The 14,546-nt window shown below is 34.7% G+C and overlaps 1 protein-coding gene across 5 annotated transcripts in view; it reads left to right on the forward strand.

The window, feature by feature from the left end:
• Window positions 1-305: 305 nt before the first annotated feature.
• Window positions 306-14,546, forward strand: part of LOC106155203 (tubulin polyglutamylase complex subunit 1) — a 60,908-nt gene continuing 46,667 nt past the window's right edge. For 4 of the 5 annotated variants that reach the window (XM_087003482.1, XM_013529916.2, XM_013529918.2 and 1 more), the window contains exons 1-3: window positions 306-448; window positions 638-728; window positions 14,027-14,157. In XM_087003482.1, the coding sequence (XP_086859608.1) occupies window positions 313-448; window positions 638-728; window positions 14,027-14,157 (358 nt within the window). In that variant the 5' untranslated portion in view covers window positions 306-312. Of the gene's footprint in view, window positions 449-637; window positions 729-12,723; window positions 13,122-14,026; window positions 14,158-14,546 lie in introns of those variants that run through there. The other variant, XM_087003483.1, reaches the window with a different exon arrangement.

Below are 14,546 nucleotides of genomic sequence, written 5' to 3' on the forward strand. Positions count from 1 at the left end.
CGAATAGCGATATCACATAGAGGCTACAATCTTAATTATAAGGGGCGAGTATGGGCGAGTTATGGAATCGAGACGCTTGCGCTCGGTCGCAATGCGCAATGCTTTAGAGTTACGGGGCTCTGCATGCTGCCCTGTTTTCTCCCTAGATCTACGCCTTTCGGACACTAAATCCCCTAAAACAAAAAACTCAGAATATCATTTGTTACCAGTCTATAGGCACCAAGTATAATTTTGCAAAATGTCCTGCTTGTTGTTATTTGTGCATGACTCGCCCCTTTTTGCACCAAATTATTTTTGAGCGATCTTGTGTCAATGTGGTTTTATCGATGCGCAACACATGCCCTTTCTTGTGCAGTAAACAACAATACAACAATGGCGGAGAAGCGAAAAACGAGCACTGGAATTATTGGAGATGACAGAAATCAGGAGTCAGATAGGCACTTTTTAGGTATTCCTGAACACATAAGATATAACGACCTGATTCAACTATTACGTCGCCTGTTATTTGCTTCCCTACCCTCTATTTAAATTTAGATTAAATTTTGAAAACCACCGAAGGCAGCTGCCTCTTTTTAACACTCACACATTGGTAACTTGTATATTGTAATTTTTTTGAAACTAACGTTTTCATTCACAGAAAGGACAAGTGTGAACAACATTATAAAGGATATGCTAGCCAAAGTTTTAGAAAACAGGCCTGCAAACCCAGTTGTGTACATAGCAGAATAGTAAGTAACATTAGTCGTTACATACATGTACATTTACATGTACTACTTCTGTACTAGTAGCCCTGGGTCGAAATTAGAGTTAGTAGCAGTCAAATGCTGTTCGAAATTGTGAAAACGGGGAAAATGCTAACGTCTTTAAATTTTGTCGCAAAACTTTGCAAATTGGTAATGTACTGTAGGTGTAAGCTGTAAAGAAACCAATTCCTGGCATGCTGAGCCAAAAGCAAACTTCTAAATGGGCGAGGTAGGTCAAAGAATGGTGCAATATTTTCACCACCAGAGACCTTTGCTTAAAGAGACTCCTACCGATATGAGCAAAATTGAAACATATCCCAAACTTATTCTTACGTATGTAGGTCATGATCTAAAGCAAAATTGGCCTTTGGGATGGACGACAATTAAAAAAGTTAATTGTTTCAAATTCAAGTCTGTATTGCAGAATGTCTTCTCCCCAAAATAGAGAAGATGTCAACCGCAGGTGTTCTCACGGTCTTAACCAATCAGAGTGCACTGCCTGAATTAGCACTCGTACAAGGAGAAACAAATATGGCAGAGGAGTTCCAAGTAAGTCGTTTACAAATGCATGTTAGTTACAACACTCTCCCTTCATTGTTCATAAACATGTTTGTGCCTTTTAGCATTGAAGGAATTTATTTAAAGGTGCATACAAAGTCAATTTTTTATCACAAAAACCAACCAAATGCCAGCATAAAGTTTCAAGTAGTATAACTAAGAGAATTACCAAAAGGCATTGTTTAATTTTACCCAAAAATGATGTTTGAACGGATTTTTCTTCTGGTATCCTAAGCTGTATGTCAATGGGGCAGGAAAGTAGGTCACGAAAGTAGGTTAAAATTACAACCAGAAATTTAGAGAAAGGCGCAGTCTAAAGGCAGCGATACAGAAACGGCGCGACTTTGCGACATTTGACCCATAAATTTCATTATTGTCTCATAAAAAATGATCGTAATGCGACCAAACATGAGGCCAATGTCGCATAAATAGCATCACCTTTGCGACCAGGAAATCAGAAAAATACGTATATATTCAAATTTAATAAAAATCAGGAATGATCCAAATAGTTTAACAAAGTAAAAATCGTTCAGTGAGTGCGCAATATCACCTGAAACTGAGAGGGACTCAACAGCCAATCACATCGCACCTTTCAGTTATAGCGTTTAGCAACGCTTGCGAATTCAGCGAATCATGCTTCTTCTTGCATTCATCACAATTTTTCCTCCTCGCACATGGCGGAGCAAAGTGACAGTGAAACTGAACCTCGTGACCAGTCGGCTGCTTGTTTGCCTCGAAAACTTGTCAAACGAGTGTTCAATGAAACTTGGAAATCTAAATGGGCATGGCTAGAACACAAAGACAACCATATGTTTTGCACACTATGTGTAAAAAGCAAAAAAAAGAACGTTTTTACTGAAGGCTGTAGCAACTTCAGAACCACGACTTTGGAGCGGCATGCTTCAGCAGCTGACCATCGCCAGTCGGTACAAGATGAAATCTCAAGGTCAACTCTATCGAGAATGGTAAAAAATCAGTTTAGTGAGAAGGACAGTGCCATAATCCATGCTCTACGAACAATATATTTCTTGGCAAAGCAGGATATACATGTAGCAACATCCAAGTACCCAGATTTTGTTGATTTTTTAATACAGCAAGGCTGCAGTGCTCTTGCAAAAAGCTACCAATCCTACACTATTACCAAAGACTTTCAAGAGAGAATATACGAAGTGATTCTCCGAGATATGAGAAAAAAGCTGACAGATGCCGACTATAATATATCTCTGTGCTTTGTGATGAATCATGTGACATTACTAGTACAAAAAAACTGAGTGTGTATGTGAGGATATCATCAGGCTGTAAACCAGAGACCATTTTCTTAGAGAATTGTGAAATACTGGATGGGAAAGCAGACACCATTGCAACATCTGTCAAAAATCTCCTGACAAAGTTTGAAATGCTGCCTGATAAGGTAGTAGGACTAGGAAGTGACAGTGCATCGGTCAGTATTGCATAATATTATCAAGAAACAATAAATAAAAAACAACTGGTGTGAAGTTGATAAATAGAATAAATTAAATAATGTACTGGATATATAATATATTACAAGGAAACAATTAATAGAATAAATATTTGAAATTTCATTCATGAATTTTATTTAGTCAGGATTATAATTATTACTGTCAGTCTGTTATATTTATGAAAAATTCCAAAATATTAAATAGTTTGGAAACTTTTTAATAATGAAATAAATTAATAGTTTCAATTTTTCTAAAATATTGGTTAGTTCATCAGATGTTGATATGGAAAAATTAATTTCAATCTTTATCTCATCAGGTTATGACCGGAAAACACTATGGAGTCGGTACAAGACTAAAAAGAGAAATAAATCCACAGCTCATTCAACTGCACTGCATTGCTCACCAACTTGCACTGGTGTCTAGCCAAGCAGCCAGTGGAGTGCCATGTTTGAAGACCTACCAGGAGTTCATGACAAATGTCTACTACTGGTTCAAACACTCCGCCAAGCGCATTTGTGGACTGGCTTTCTCTACAGGATGTATTAGATGCTCCCAAGATCAGGATAAATGAAGTACATTCTGTCCGTTGGTTTAGCTTTTATAACAGTCTAGATGCATTGTATCGCTCTTGGCAATCTTTGGCAATGTTGTTTGAGCAATGTTCATGAGAAATGCCATTGTCGTTTTGCTTTAAACATACCAAGAGCACTTCTAAAGTCAAAATCCTGAGAAAGGGGGCCATTTAGTTTTATGGCGATCAACATTTGTAAATTTTCACTGATCAGTCTATTTCTAAGGCTAGATTTGATTATATTTTGAGCACTAAAGCCACGTTCTACGTCTGCAGTATGCACTGGGAGGGCAAGTGCTATGCCAGCCAATTTGCACAAGTTAGGGAAATTGTCCTTGTGAAATACGTTGATAATTGCCCAGAGTTCTTTCATACTGTCACAAAAGTAAGTGTTTGCCAGGACCAATTCCTTCAGTATTGCCCATCCTGTTTTACCACATTGCCATCAACATACTTGTCATTTGTGGTGTAATGACATTACATTACTTTATTGACATTACTACATTGACATGACATTAATAATGTCACTTCTGGTAATCATGCCTAAGAGTGTTTCAAGGAGCAATTTTTTATGTACAGACACAGATGTGTCTGTACATATAGCCATCATCTGCGTCTGTCGCCGTCTTCGCCGCCGTCGCCGTCGTCGCCGTGCACTTTTACCGATAACACGATAAGTGGAAAACCATTTTACCTTTTGACTTGAAACTTGCAGAACTGATGAATATTCATAATACGCAGGTCAAGTTCGAAAATCAGCATGATCGGGTCATTTTTAGAGAATTTATGCTGTTTTTTCACTTTTTTCAGCATATATGCAGCACCGATAACATGATAAGTGGAAAACCATTTTACCTTTTGACTTAAAACTTACAGAACTGATGAATATTCATAATACGCAGGTCAAGTTCGAAAATCAGCATGATCGGGTCACTTTTAGGGAATTTATGCTGTTTTATCACTTTTTTCAGCATATATGCAGCACCGATAACACGATAAGTGGAAAACCATTTTACCTTTTGACTTGAAACTTACAGAACTGATGAATATTCATAATACGCAGGTGAAGTTCGAAAATCAGCATGATTGGGCCATTTTTAGGGAATTTATGCTGTTTTTTCACTTTTTTCAGCATATATGCAGCACCGATAACATGATAAGTGGAAAACCATTTTACCTTTTGACTTGAAACTTACAGAACTGATGAATATTCATAATACGCAGGTCAAGTTCGAAAATCAGCATGATCGGGTCACTTTTAGGGAATTTATGCTGTTTTATCACTTTTTTCAGCATATATGCAGCACCGATAACACGATAAGTGGAAAACCATTTTACCTTTTGACTTGAAACTTACAGAACTGATGAATATTCATAATACGCAGGTCAAGTTCGAAAATCAGCATGATTGGGCCATTTTTAGGGAATTTATGCTGTTTTTTCACTATTTTCAATATAAATACAACACTGATAACACAATATAAGAAAAACGGATTGGCCAATTGTAATTATACTCACAGGAGTGGTCAATCTTACTAAAACGCAGGTTGAGTTCGAAAATCAGCATAATCGGGCCATTATTTTAGAAGTTATACTGTTTTTTTCACATTTCCTCAGATTCAATTATTAGGCATGTTAACAGTCTCATTATTTAACTAATAAGATGCCTAAAAGTGTTTGTTTGATATTTCCTGCATCTTTACAACATTGTTAGTTGATTATGTAAAAAAACATGGTAAACTTGTTATCATGTATTGTGTAATAAAGTGTCAAAAATGGAAATAAACTCATATCATTGCAGTTTGTCAGATTCAATCATCCAATATGTTCAGAATCTCAGAATGGAGGAAATTGGACATTTAACACTGTTCTATTGATACTTTTCCCATCTCAACAATTTTCTTAGTTGGTCATATAAAATGGCAGTAAAATGTTTATTTTGTTTTATGTTAAAAAAGTGTTAAAAATGGAAATAAACCCATTTCAGAACAGTGCTGTCTTGTTTACATTTTGGCATTTTCAAGGCGTGACTTTGAAGTTCCATGGGCCTGAAGACCTTTGCTAGTCACATTTTCTGAATATCTGTGAAACAAATATTTTATAATTAAAAATTGATGGTCATTAAGCTGTTAAACATTATGTAATATTGCATCAAAATTTGAAGAAACCCCTATTTTGGGCACTGCTTCCATGATGACCATTTAAGGAAAATCATGTCACTTACTGTTCTCAAACTTACAGGAAAGAAACATGGGACTAAAATACAGCTTCAGTAGGCAATGCAGTCTGTTTGGTATTTTTATTTATTTATTTATTTATTTTGGCAGTTAAACAGTTTTTTGTGAAAATTTAATTTTTCACATATTGGCATTTTCAAGGTGTGACTTTAAAGTTCCATGATCTTGAAGACTTTTGCTTGTCACATTTTCTGAATGTCCATGTTACTAATATTTTATTAATAACATTTGATTGTCATTATGCTGTTAAACATTATGTAATGTTGCATCAAAATTTGAAGAAACCCCTATTTTGGGCACTGCTCCTATGATGACCATTTAAGGGAAATCATGTCACTTACTGTTCTCAAACTTACAGGAAAGAAACATGGGTCTAACATACAGCTTCAATAGGCAACGCAGTCTGTTTGGTAAATTTTTCTGGCAATTTAACAGTTTTTTGTGAAAATTTAATTTTTCACTTATTTGCATCTTTATTCTCTGTTCTTTGTCTGTACATTTGACAGCTTTGCTGCCTTGTTTTTTTTAAAGAATAAAACTTGTTTTATGGAAATAAAAAATGGTGTTTATGATGTGTCCCTTGTTTTGAACCTTGTGTCTCATATTTTTACGAAACAGGAGACACATGTCTCTCTTTTCACATAAAGTTTCTGTATCACTGCTAAAGGTCTTTTATGGCTGATCGAGTGATCTATTCAGTTTATCCCTTGGCATATCGAATTTATTTGAGTCACAAAGAATCTAGTAGAAGTGGTTACTGGGAATCCACGCTCCACCGATGCTCGGTTTGTATGTACCTTTAACTTCTTGTCGGTTAAAAAAGTCTGGAAAATCAGCTAATGTCTTGGAATTATTTACGACTGAGTGTACGTGTCAACAGTGCTTGAAACCGTAATTCTCAATGCCGATTCACGGAATGAGTAATTTGGCCTAGTTTTATATATTGGTGACATAATTACAGACAGTAATATTTGTTAGTTGAATCAGCCCGTTTTGGTTGGATAATTATGAACGACTGTTACTATTTCACTGTTTGCTCGTCTGCTTTCTATGCGTTCTAGCACTTCTATTGATGATTTTGATACTTATTGGCAGTACTGGTTAGCATCGTGCAGATGTAAAAATCGTCAATCGGAGTGCATGAACTTTGTGCTACGCACACATGTATCTTATCTTGATTAATTTTCTAGTTGATCTGTTTTTATACCTTTCAGATTGAGAGTATTAGTGATGAGGCAGGCAGTCAGAGCAGTCAAGAACTAGATGGTAAAGAGCTCCCTGAAGTAAAAAGTTTCCTGTAATTTTTAATTGTGAGGTCGTCCCTCAGTAATCTGGCACATTCCTTAGTTTTTACCATAATGTGTAGGACCTATCTAATCCTCACCCTCTAAACTCACATATAATCCACATATACAAATAACTAAGAGTTCAGTGATTTTTTTACTCCTTAGATTAATTGTGGAATCCTGCACCAATTCCAAATTGTGTAATCATAGTTAGTCAATATGTTATTATCTAATTTGTTTCTGTCCTGTAGAGGCCTATAGTTATGCCTGAAACAGATGCATATCACCTCTTAATATTGCACAACAATTAGTATGTAAATCACTCTTCTAGGCCCAGTGGTACAAGGCTTGGAAGAGGTGGGAGATCAGGAAGATTGACCCAAGAACATGAAGAGAGAATTCAGTATCTCAGAGAAGAGAACTTGGGGTATAAAAAAGCATTAAATCTATGTTGAACAGACAAATCATAAGTTTCTGGCTGCACACAAACACCATTCATATTCCTTTTTATTTTCAGAATGCATTTATTCCATATTAATTTGGTGTTGTGTAATCTAGTCCTCATGGTTATTTTAATGTTTATACATTTTCAGATATTTTATTTTTGCAGTAAGCTATTGCACATATCAATACAGAAATGACAGACATAAAAGTGAACATTTTTTTCATTGCAAGGGCATGCATGATGGTGTTGACAGAAATCCTGCCCCTGCACTGGATATATGGATGCTTCTGCCAGAAAATTTTACAAGGAATTACCCAGCACAGTGGAGATGGGAATGTGCAATCTCCCACTCACTATAATGTCCCCTACATTTTGACTGCTGGTAAATCTGCTTGATTACTTCTCTCTGAAGAAAATCACAGAAAAACTATTACCTTGAGTATCTGTTTACAGACCAAACATTCTTTTTATAGTTTATTTTATATGACTTTCAAATTCCTTGTGGATATTCACTTTCCAATATTAAAATCTAGTAGAAAAAAAAGTTGTTTATTACTTGTAATTTAGAACATGCATAATTATGTTTTTTAAGGTATCTTTCAAGACTTATTAAATGGGTTGATTAGTTGTTCTATAACATGCATTCCAAGTAGGATTTAATCATCAGTTTTCCATTCTTATTTTAACAAAGCTTGAGTTAATAAGACCTGTTTTATGCAAGTCGTTGAGTTAAAAGATTCTTTTCATTCTACTGTAATCTGTGCAACAATTCAGTAAATGTAGAAAATAAAGGTATGGAAAAATAAGGTGCTTTCATTTATCAGTTCCTTATACCAAAAGAAAAATATATGTATGTAATCTGGTCATATTTCCAACTAAAATCAATAATTTTGAAAGTTGAGATCCCACAAGGAAATAAAATGTATATCTGGATGGATTTATCAAAAATAAACAGCGGTTGATATCCGTGTATATGATCATGGAGTTATCATCTCTTTGATAAAAATAAAATTCTTATGCATATATATCACAGTTCTTACTATAATGACATCCTTTTTCAAAGCAACAACTGTTCATTGTTAAGGATGATGCAGGTAATTAGTTCACTCCAAGAGTCTGGACTTTCTATTTTATGGACTACGATGTCATTGGGAGTGCCAGAATTTGGTCCAAGGTGCCCTGAGTCTTATGGTTCCACCTGCACCATAGCTGCTAAGATATGTGTACTTGTAATTCCCATGTCAAATTCCTGGGTTTGTAAGACTAGAATGTACCTTTATTGGTGCTATTTGTATATGTAACAGCTTGAGGTCTTACTACCATCCATGATTTTGCGTGCTTGCTTTGCTGCTTAGTATACCTAAAAACAAAATAATGACAATTGGAAAGACTTTTTTGTGAAATTAATAGTACCCACTATCTGTTATGTCTATGTCAGACATAAGAGCAGTGAATAGAGCATGGTAATCAAAAATTATTTGTTAAAAAATCAAAATTATTTAATGTTCCTCACAATAAGCACTGATATCCTGTGCTTGTCACAATTCTGGGACAAAACTGCCAAGGAACTTATTAAACTTTATAATAAAATGGTATTGTTCCAAACACAAACATGCATTAAACTTGTTTTTATGGCAAGGTGTATTGAACATGCCCAAATGAACAGCTATCATGTGTTTGGCGTCTGGGTGTCAACTACTTTGTCTCTGAACTTGGCGCTGTGTAGCCCAGTTAATCAGGAGACTGTGGCCTTGAACCTGATATAGGAGTAGTTGTTTGCCACATGCATAATACCTGTATTTAAAAAATTATACCAGTATATTCTCATCATTCCCCAGAGATTCCCTGTGAACTTTTAAAAATGTCAACAGAGAATAAAACTTTGCTGACATCAGATACTGTCATTGATGTGCTCACTTGTAATCTAACTTCGAATAAGGTAAAACGTGAAAGCTTTTTTTTATGTACAGACACACTAGGCTGTAATCTGAAGCCTGAGAGGTGTTGTTTAACTCCCACATCAGGTGGCTGGAAGGTCTCTTCAGAACTAAGATAATAGAGTATTTTGCCACCTGAATCCACAGAGTTCCTTCCAGGAAAGCTGCACAAGAAAACGGCATTTTGTTCAGTTTCAAACACCCACACTAAGTATAGTGTGTAGGGTAAAAGGGTGCTTAGGACGCATTGTCCAATCATAGGATGTAATCTGCATATGCATGAAGCAAACTGACCTAATTTCACCCAATGCATAATCTGGGTCACTAGTCTCACGTTTTACTACGGATACTACACAGATAAATACATTTCCAGCAAGCGAAAAGACAGAAAGAAGGGGTAATGTTTTTACTCATATATACAAGGCTTCCTAACTACTATGTACGATAATGATTTGTAGAATATTATACGCGTGTTTGTGTATGTGCATACTAGTATGTGACAAAAAATCCCTGTACAAGTAACTAGTAATTTCTAGGGAAGTTATGCTGTTTTTTTCACTTTTTTCAGCATTTATGTAGCACCGATAACACAATAAGTGGAAAACAGTTTTACCTTTTGGCTTGAAACTTGCAGAACTGATGAATATTCATAATACGCAGGTCAAGTTAGAAAATCGGCATGATTGGACCATTTATATGGAATTTATGCTGTTTTATCACTTTTTTCAGCATATATGCAGCACCGATAACACGATAAGTGGAAAACCATTTTACCTTTTGACTTGAAACTTACAGAACTGATGAATATCTATAATACGCAAGTCAAGTTCGAAAATTGGCATAATCAGGGCATTTTTATAAAAGTTTTGCTGTTTTTTCACTTTTTTTCAGCATATATGCAACACCTATAACACATTTTAAGGAAAATCAATTGGCCAATTGTCTTGAAATCCACAGTAGTGATCAGTGTTACTGAAATACAGATTGAGTTTTGAAAATAAGCTTGATCAGTTAAAGTTTGGTGAAGTAATGCCTTTTTTTGTACATAAGTGTTTTTTCCTCAAATTTAATTTTCAGGCATGTTAACAGTCTCATTTTTGAACTAATTAGATATGTTAAGTTGTTCTTTTGACATTTTCTGCATCTTAACAACCTTATTAGTTGATAACATAAAAATGATGGTAAACCTGATATTGTGTATTGTGTAATAAGTGTCAAAAATGGAAAAAAAACTCATATCTTTACAGTTTGTCAGATTCAACCATTCACTATGTTCAGAATCTCAGAATGGAGCAGGTTGGACATTTATAATTGTTCTATTGATAGTTTTGCTTTGACAACATATTTTTTGATTGATCATATAAAAATGACAGTAAATTGATTATTTTGTTTTATGTAAAAAAGGTGTTGAAAATGGAAATAAACTCTTTCAATACAGTTTTCTCTTGTTTACATTTTGGGATTTTCAAAGTATGACTCTGAACTCCATGGGCTAGTCACATTTTCTGAATATCCATGATACTTTTATTTTATCATTTAAAAATTTATTATGCTGTTAAGCATTGTGTAATATTGCATCAAAATTGAACAAAACCCTATTCTGGGCACTGCCTCCGTAGTGGCGGTAAAAGGAAAACCATGTCACTTGCTCTTCTCACACTTATAGGAAAGAAACATAGGACTGAAATACAGCTTCAGTTGAAAAATTGTCTCATTAGTTTATTTTTTAGAAGTAAAACAGGTTTTTTGTGAAAATTTTTATCTTTCACATGTTGCAATTTTCAATGTGGGACTTAGAGCTCCCTTGGGCATGTAGCCCAGTGGTGATCAAATTTTTCTTAATGTCCATGTTTTTTATAGGATATATTTTTAAATTGGTGGTATTTATACAGTTAATCATTATGTAATGTTGCATCAAAATTGACAAAAAACCTACTTTGTGCTCTGCCACCATTAATATTATGTAAAGTAAAGTGTTACTTTCTATTTTTTAACTAGTCTTACAAGAATGATTCTTAGGATTGACATACAGCTCATATTAGAAAACCAGCTCTATTGGATTATCATTTTTATTAAATTTATGCATTTTTTGTGAAATTTTCATTTTTGTCATTCTGGCACTTTCTAATTGTAAACTTGAACTCTGATGGACCTGAAGCCTTATGCTTTTACTTTCATCAGTGTTACCTGTTGTGCATGATTAAAATTTGATGTTGACTGTGCAGTTAAACATAATGTATTATTGCATCAGAATTGGCAGTCTCCCGTTTTCGTGCATTGTTGCTTTCTGCTTTTCTTAAGGCGTGTCTTATGGGCCTGAAGACCTTTGATAGACAAATGTCTGTGGTCAGTCTGTAAATTCCCCTTGGGTATTCACTAGGCTAAGTTTAGTGCTATAAACTCATTTGCCTAATTAAGTGGCCATTAAATGAGATTTCAAAAGCACACTTGTTGGTATTTCCCTGTAAACTCCCAAAGGTTAAGCTCTCTGCTAGATAACATAGTGTCCATAATAAGGAAGCAGTGAATAGCAGCTTCATTAGATTATATTTTTGTTGTTTTCTTTTTAATTTTTTCTCCAACATTGGCATTTTTAAGATGTGACTTTTAACTCCCATCCACCTGAGGCTCTGCACATTTTCTGTATTTCCACATAAGCAGTTGTATTGGTATTCATGTATTTAAACACTATGTAATATTATTTTATGCGCTGTCATCATTTTTCATATATTGGGACTTTCATCATGTGAATTTTAACTCTCATGGTCATGAAACTGTAATCTTATTGAATGGGTGGATTGAGACCATCTTCTGGGTCTCCTGGAAGACAGTCAGATTTTAAAGTTTATATTGATGGGTATCTATTTTTTCTGTTGGAAGACCATCAAAATGGAGGATGGATCAACAAAGATACTTTAGAATACTGTCAGAAAATATTTTTGGATCTGCTCCTGTTATTGACCATGTTACCTGTTGTGCATGATGAAAAATCAGTGTTGACTGACTGTGCTATTATAAGCATTATTTATTATTGCATCAAAATTGACAAAATGACCTCTTTTGCATCTTTTTTTCCTGTTTTTTTGTTTGACAGCTTTGCTGCCTTGTTTTTGAATTATAAATTATTTCCTGAATTGAAATTTTACAGCTAAATATAGGCAGGCCCATCGTTCTACATCATTATTCAGAATTCAGCTTGATACAAGAAGGCATAATCTGCAGTTCGTACAGTCCCCAAAGTTTGTGTCAGTAAGCCTCTAGTTGAATAAAAGTACTTTTCTAGGTCAAATTATATATTGGAACTTCATAAATTGCAGTAATATTTTTAAGGTATGTAGTAGAAGAAAAATGGCCTTGCTATCATATTTTTAAATTTTTTTTTGTGTGTTTGTATTAATAAAAAAAGTATCTAACATTGGATGTAATAATTTTAAAAAGTTTTTCTGTCTTTTGATGAGTTTTTCTACTGGTATGTCAATCAAAATGACGGCATGCTTACAAATCTAATGCGTGATCAGAAAATGTTACAAAAACACGATCTTCTGGCATTTCAAAGCACCCAAACAAAATATTTCTAGATGACAATGGGCAATGGTTCCATCTGATCATATAACCGATAACAGGTAAATTTCTCAGCTAAGCATTTACTAATAAGCTCTGTTAACCAGCCTGTGATCATTTTTGGCTATTTCAACAGCTTTCCAGATTGATGAAATAAGTGGATCAGTTTCAAGTGTATCTCCCTATCTTGCAAGCAATTGTTACGAAAATTACACTAAGTGTTGTGGAGACTGTGGACTACAGATGGACATCAGGGATTTTGGAGGAAACTGTTTGTTTGAAAGATATTGTCTTTTGAAGTGAATAACCCATTGAAATATGAGGTAATTTAACGTAAAAGACAATACAATCAAAAGGAAATAGTTTAAGACAATTCCCTAGTATCCTTCTGTAATGCTTTCACCCAGCTTTATGATGCTGTTTGAATCACTTGAATAGCTGTCTTTGTTATAGAGAAAATCCCAAAATCAAAATGGTATTTTTCCCCAAAATGGTGCTACAGCATCTATTGGACACTGTACTTAAACTCTGTATTTAATTGTTCTTTTGGGAAGTATGTTTTATTTTTTTAAAACAATATGAAAGAACAGGGAATTGTTTCTATGCCTTTATCCCTTTTACCGCGACTCCCCTTCTCTTAAATTTAATTGATGATATTATTTTTAATGAAAACTATGATATTAAGGATATATTTATATATAATTTAATTTGCCCTTCATCTGTATATATAAAATTCATGGTGTAGTCCCTTTTTTATGACTTACGCAACAGATGAAGGGCCTACTGAATCTGTTAGGGGGTAATTAACTATCGTTTATCAGCTTCAGTAGGCATGCCAGACATCCAAGCCACCTTCTGAATGCAATTTAGTGAAATCCCCTCGGAGATGGGTCGATCCTGCTAGATAGATCTAAGGAATGGGGTCTTAAAATCTTTACTTTCACATTACTTGATATCACGATGTAATAGGTTAAACACATTCCTGTTGTTTAACTGCTCTTGTTTGCTGTCCTCCTTTCCTTTTTTGACTGGATTATTTACTGCTGGCACAAGAATCAGCAGTAAAACATAACAGTCACTTATTTCTCAGTTGTATGCATGATTTTACTGTATTAAACTACTCTACTGTAAATAGTTTTGAAATGAGATACAACTTATACAAAATAGGTGATATTCATCTAATAGCCTAGTGCCTCCAATAACCTCATGAGAAATTATTTCTTTTCAGTTTTGAAAATCTGGATGAGAAGAGTAACAAAGTGACTCAGGCCCATCGACAGCTATTGCTAACCCACCACTCTCGACCAGCCTTTGAGAACAATGTAAGGCAGGCGTATGAATCTCTTGGAGTGCACAGAGGTAGGGGGCTGTCTTTTTTTAAATAAAACTACAGGAATGAAAAAGCATTTTTGCTCTGTTTAATAATTACATGAAAACTTTTATGGTAAAGGGAGCCACCAGGATACTGGACACAGGGAAAGTAATCACATTGCTCAGCAAATGTAAACCAGTCTAAATTGACTAATATCCTCCAGATGCAGTGATGGAATTTTGGAGCTAAAATGCCCAGGTGTACGTAAAAACTTTTAATGTTGTTTATTTAAAAAGGACAGTATTGTTAGTACATTTTCAATGGGATTGATGGACTTTCGCAGGTATCTTAATCTTAATGGCCTTTAACAGATATATTTGCAGCTTTTTTGTCACTCTATGGGAGTGGCATGACTGTTTTGCTTTCAATGAAGAAG

This window comes from Lingula anatina, chromosome 2 (genome assembly GCF_051362555.1).
Source record: "Lingula anatina isolate TDL-2025a chromosome 2, LinAna3.0, whole genome shotgun sequence".
Classification (NCBI taxonomy): Eukaryota; Metazoa; Brachiopoda; class Lingulata; order Lingulida; family Lingulidae; genus Lingula; species Lingula anatina.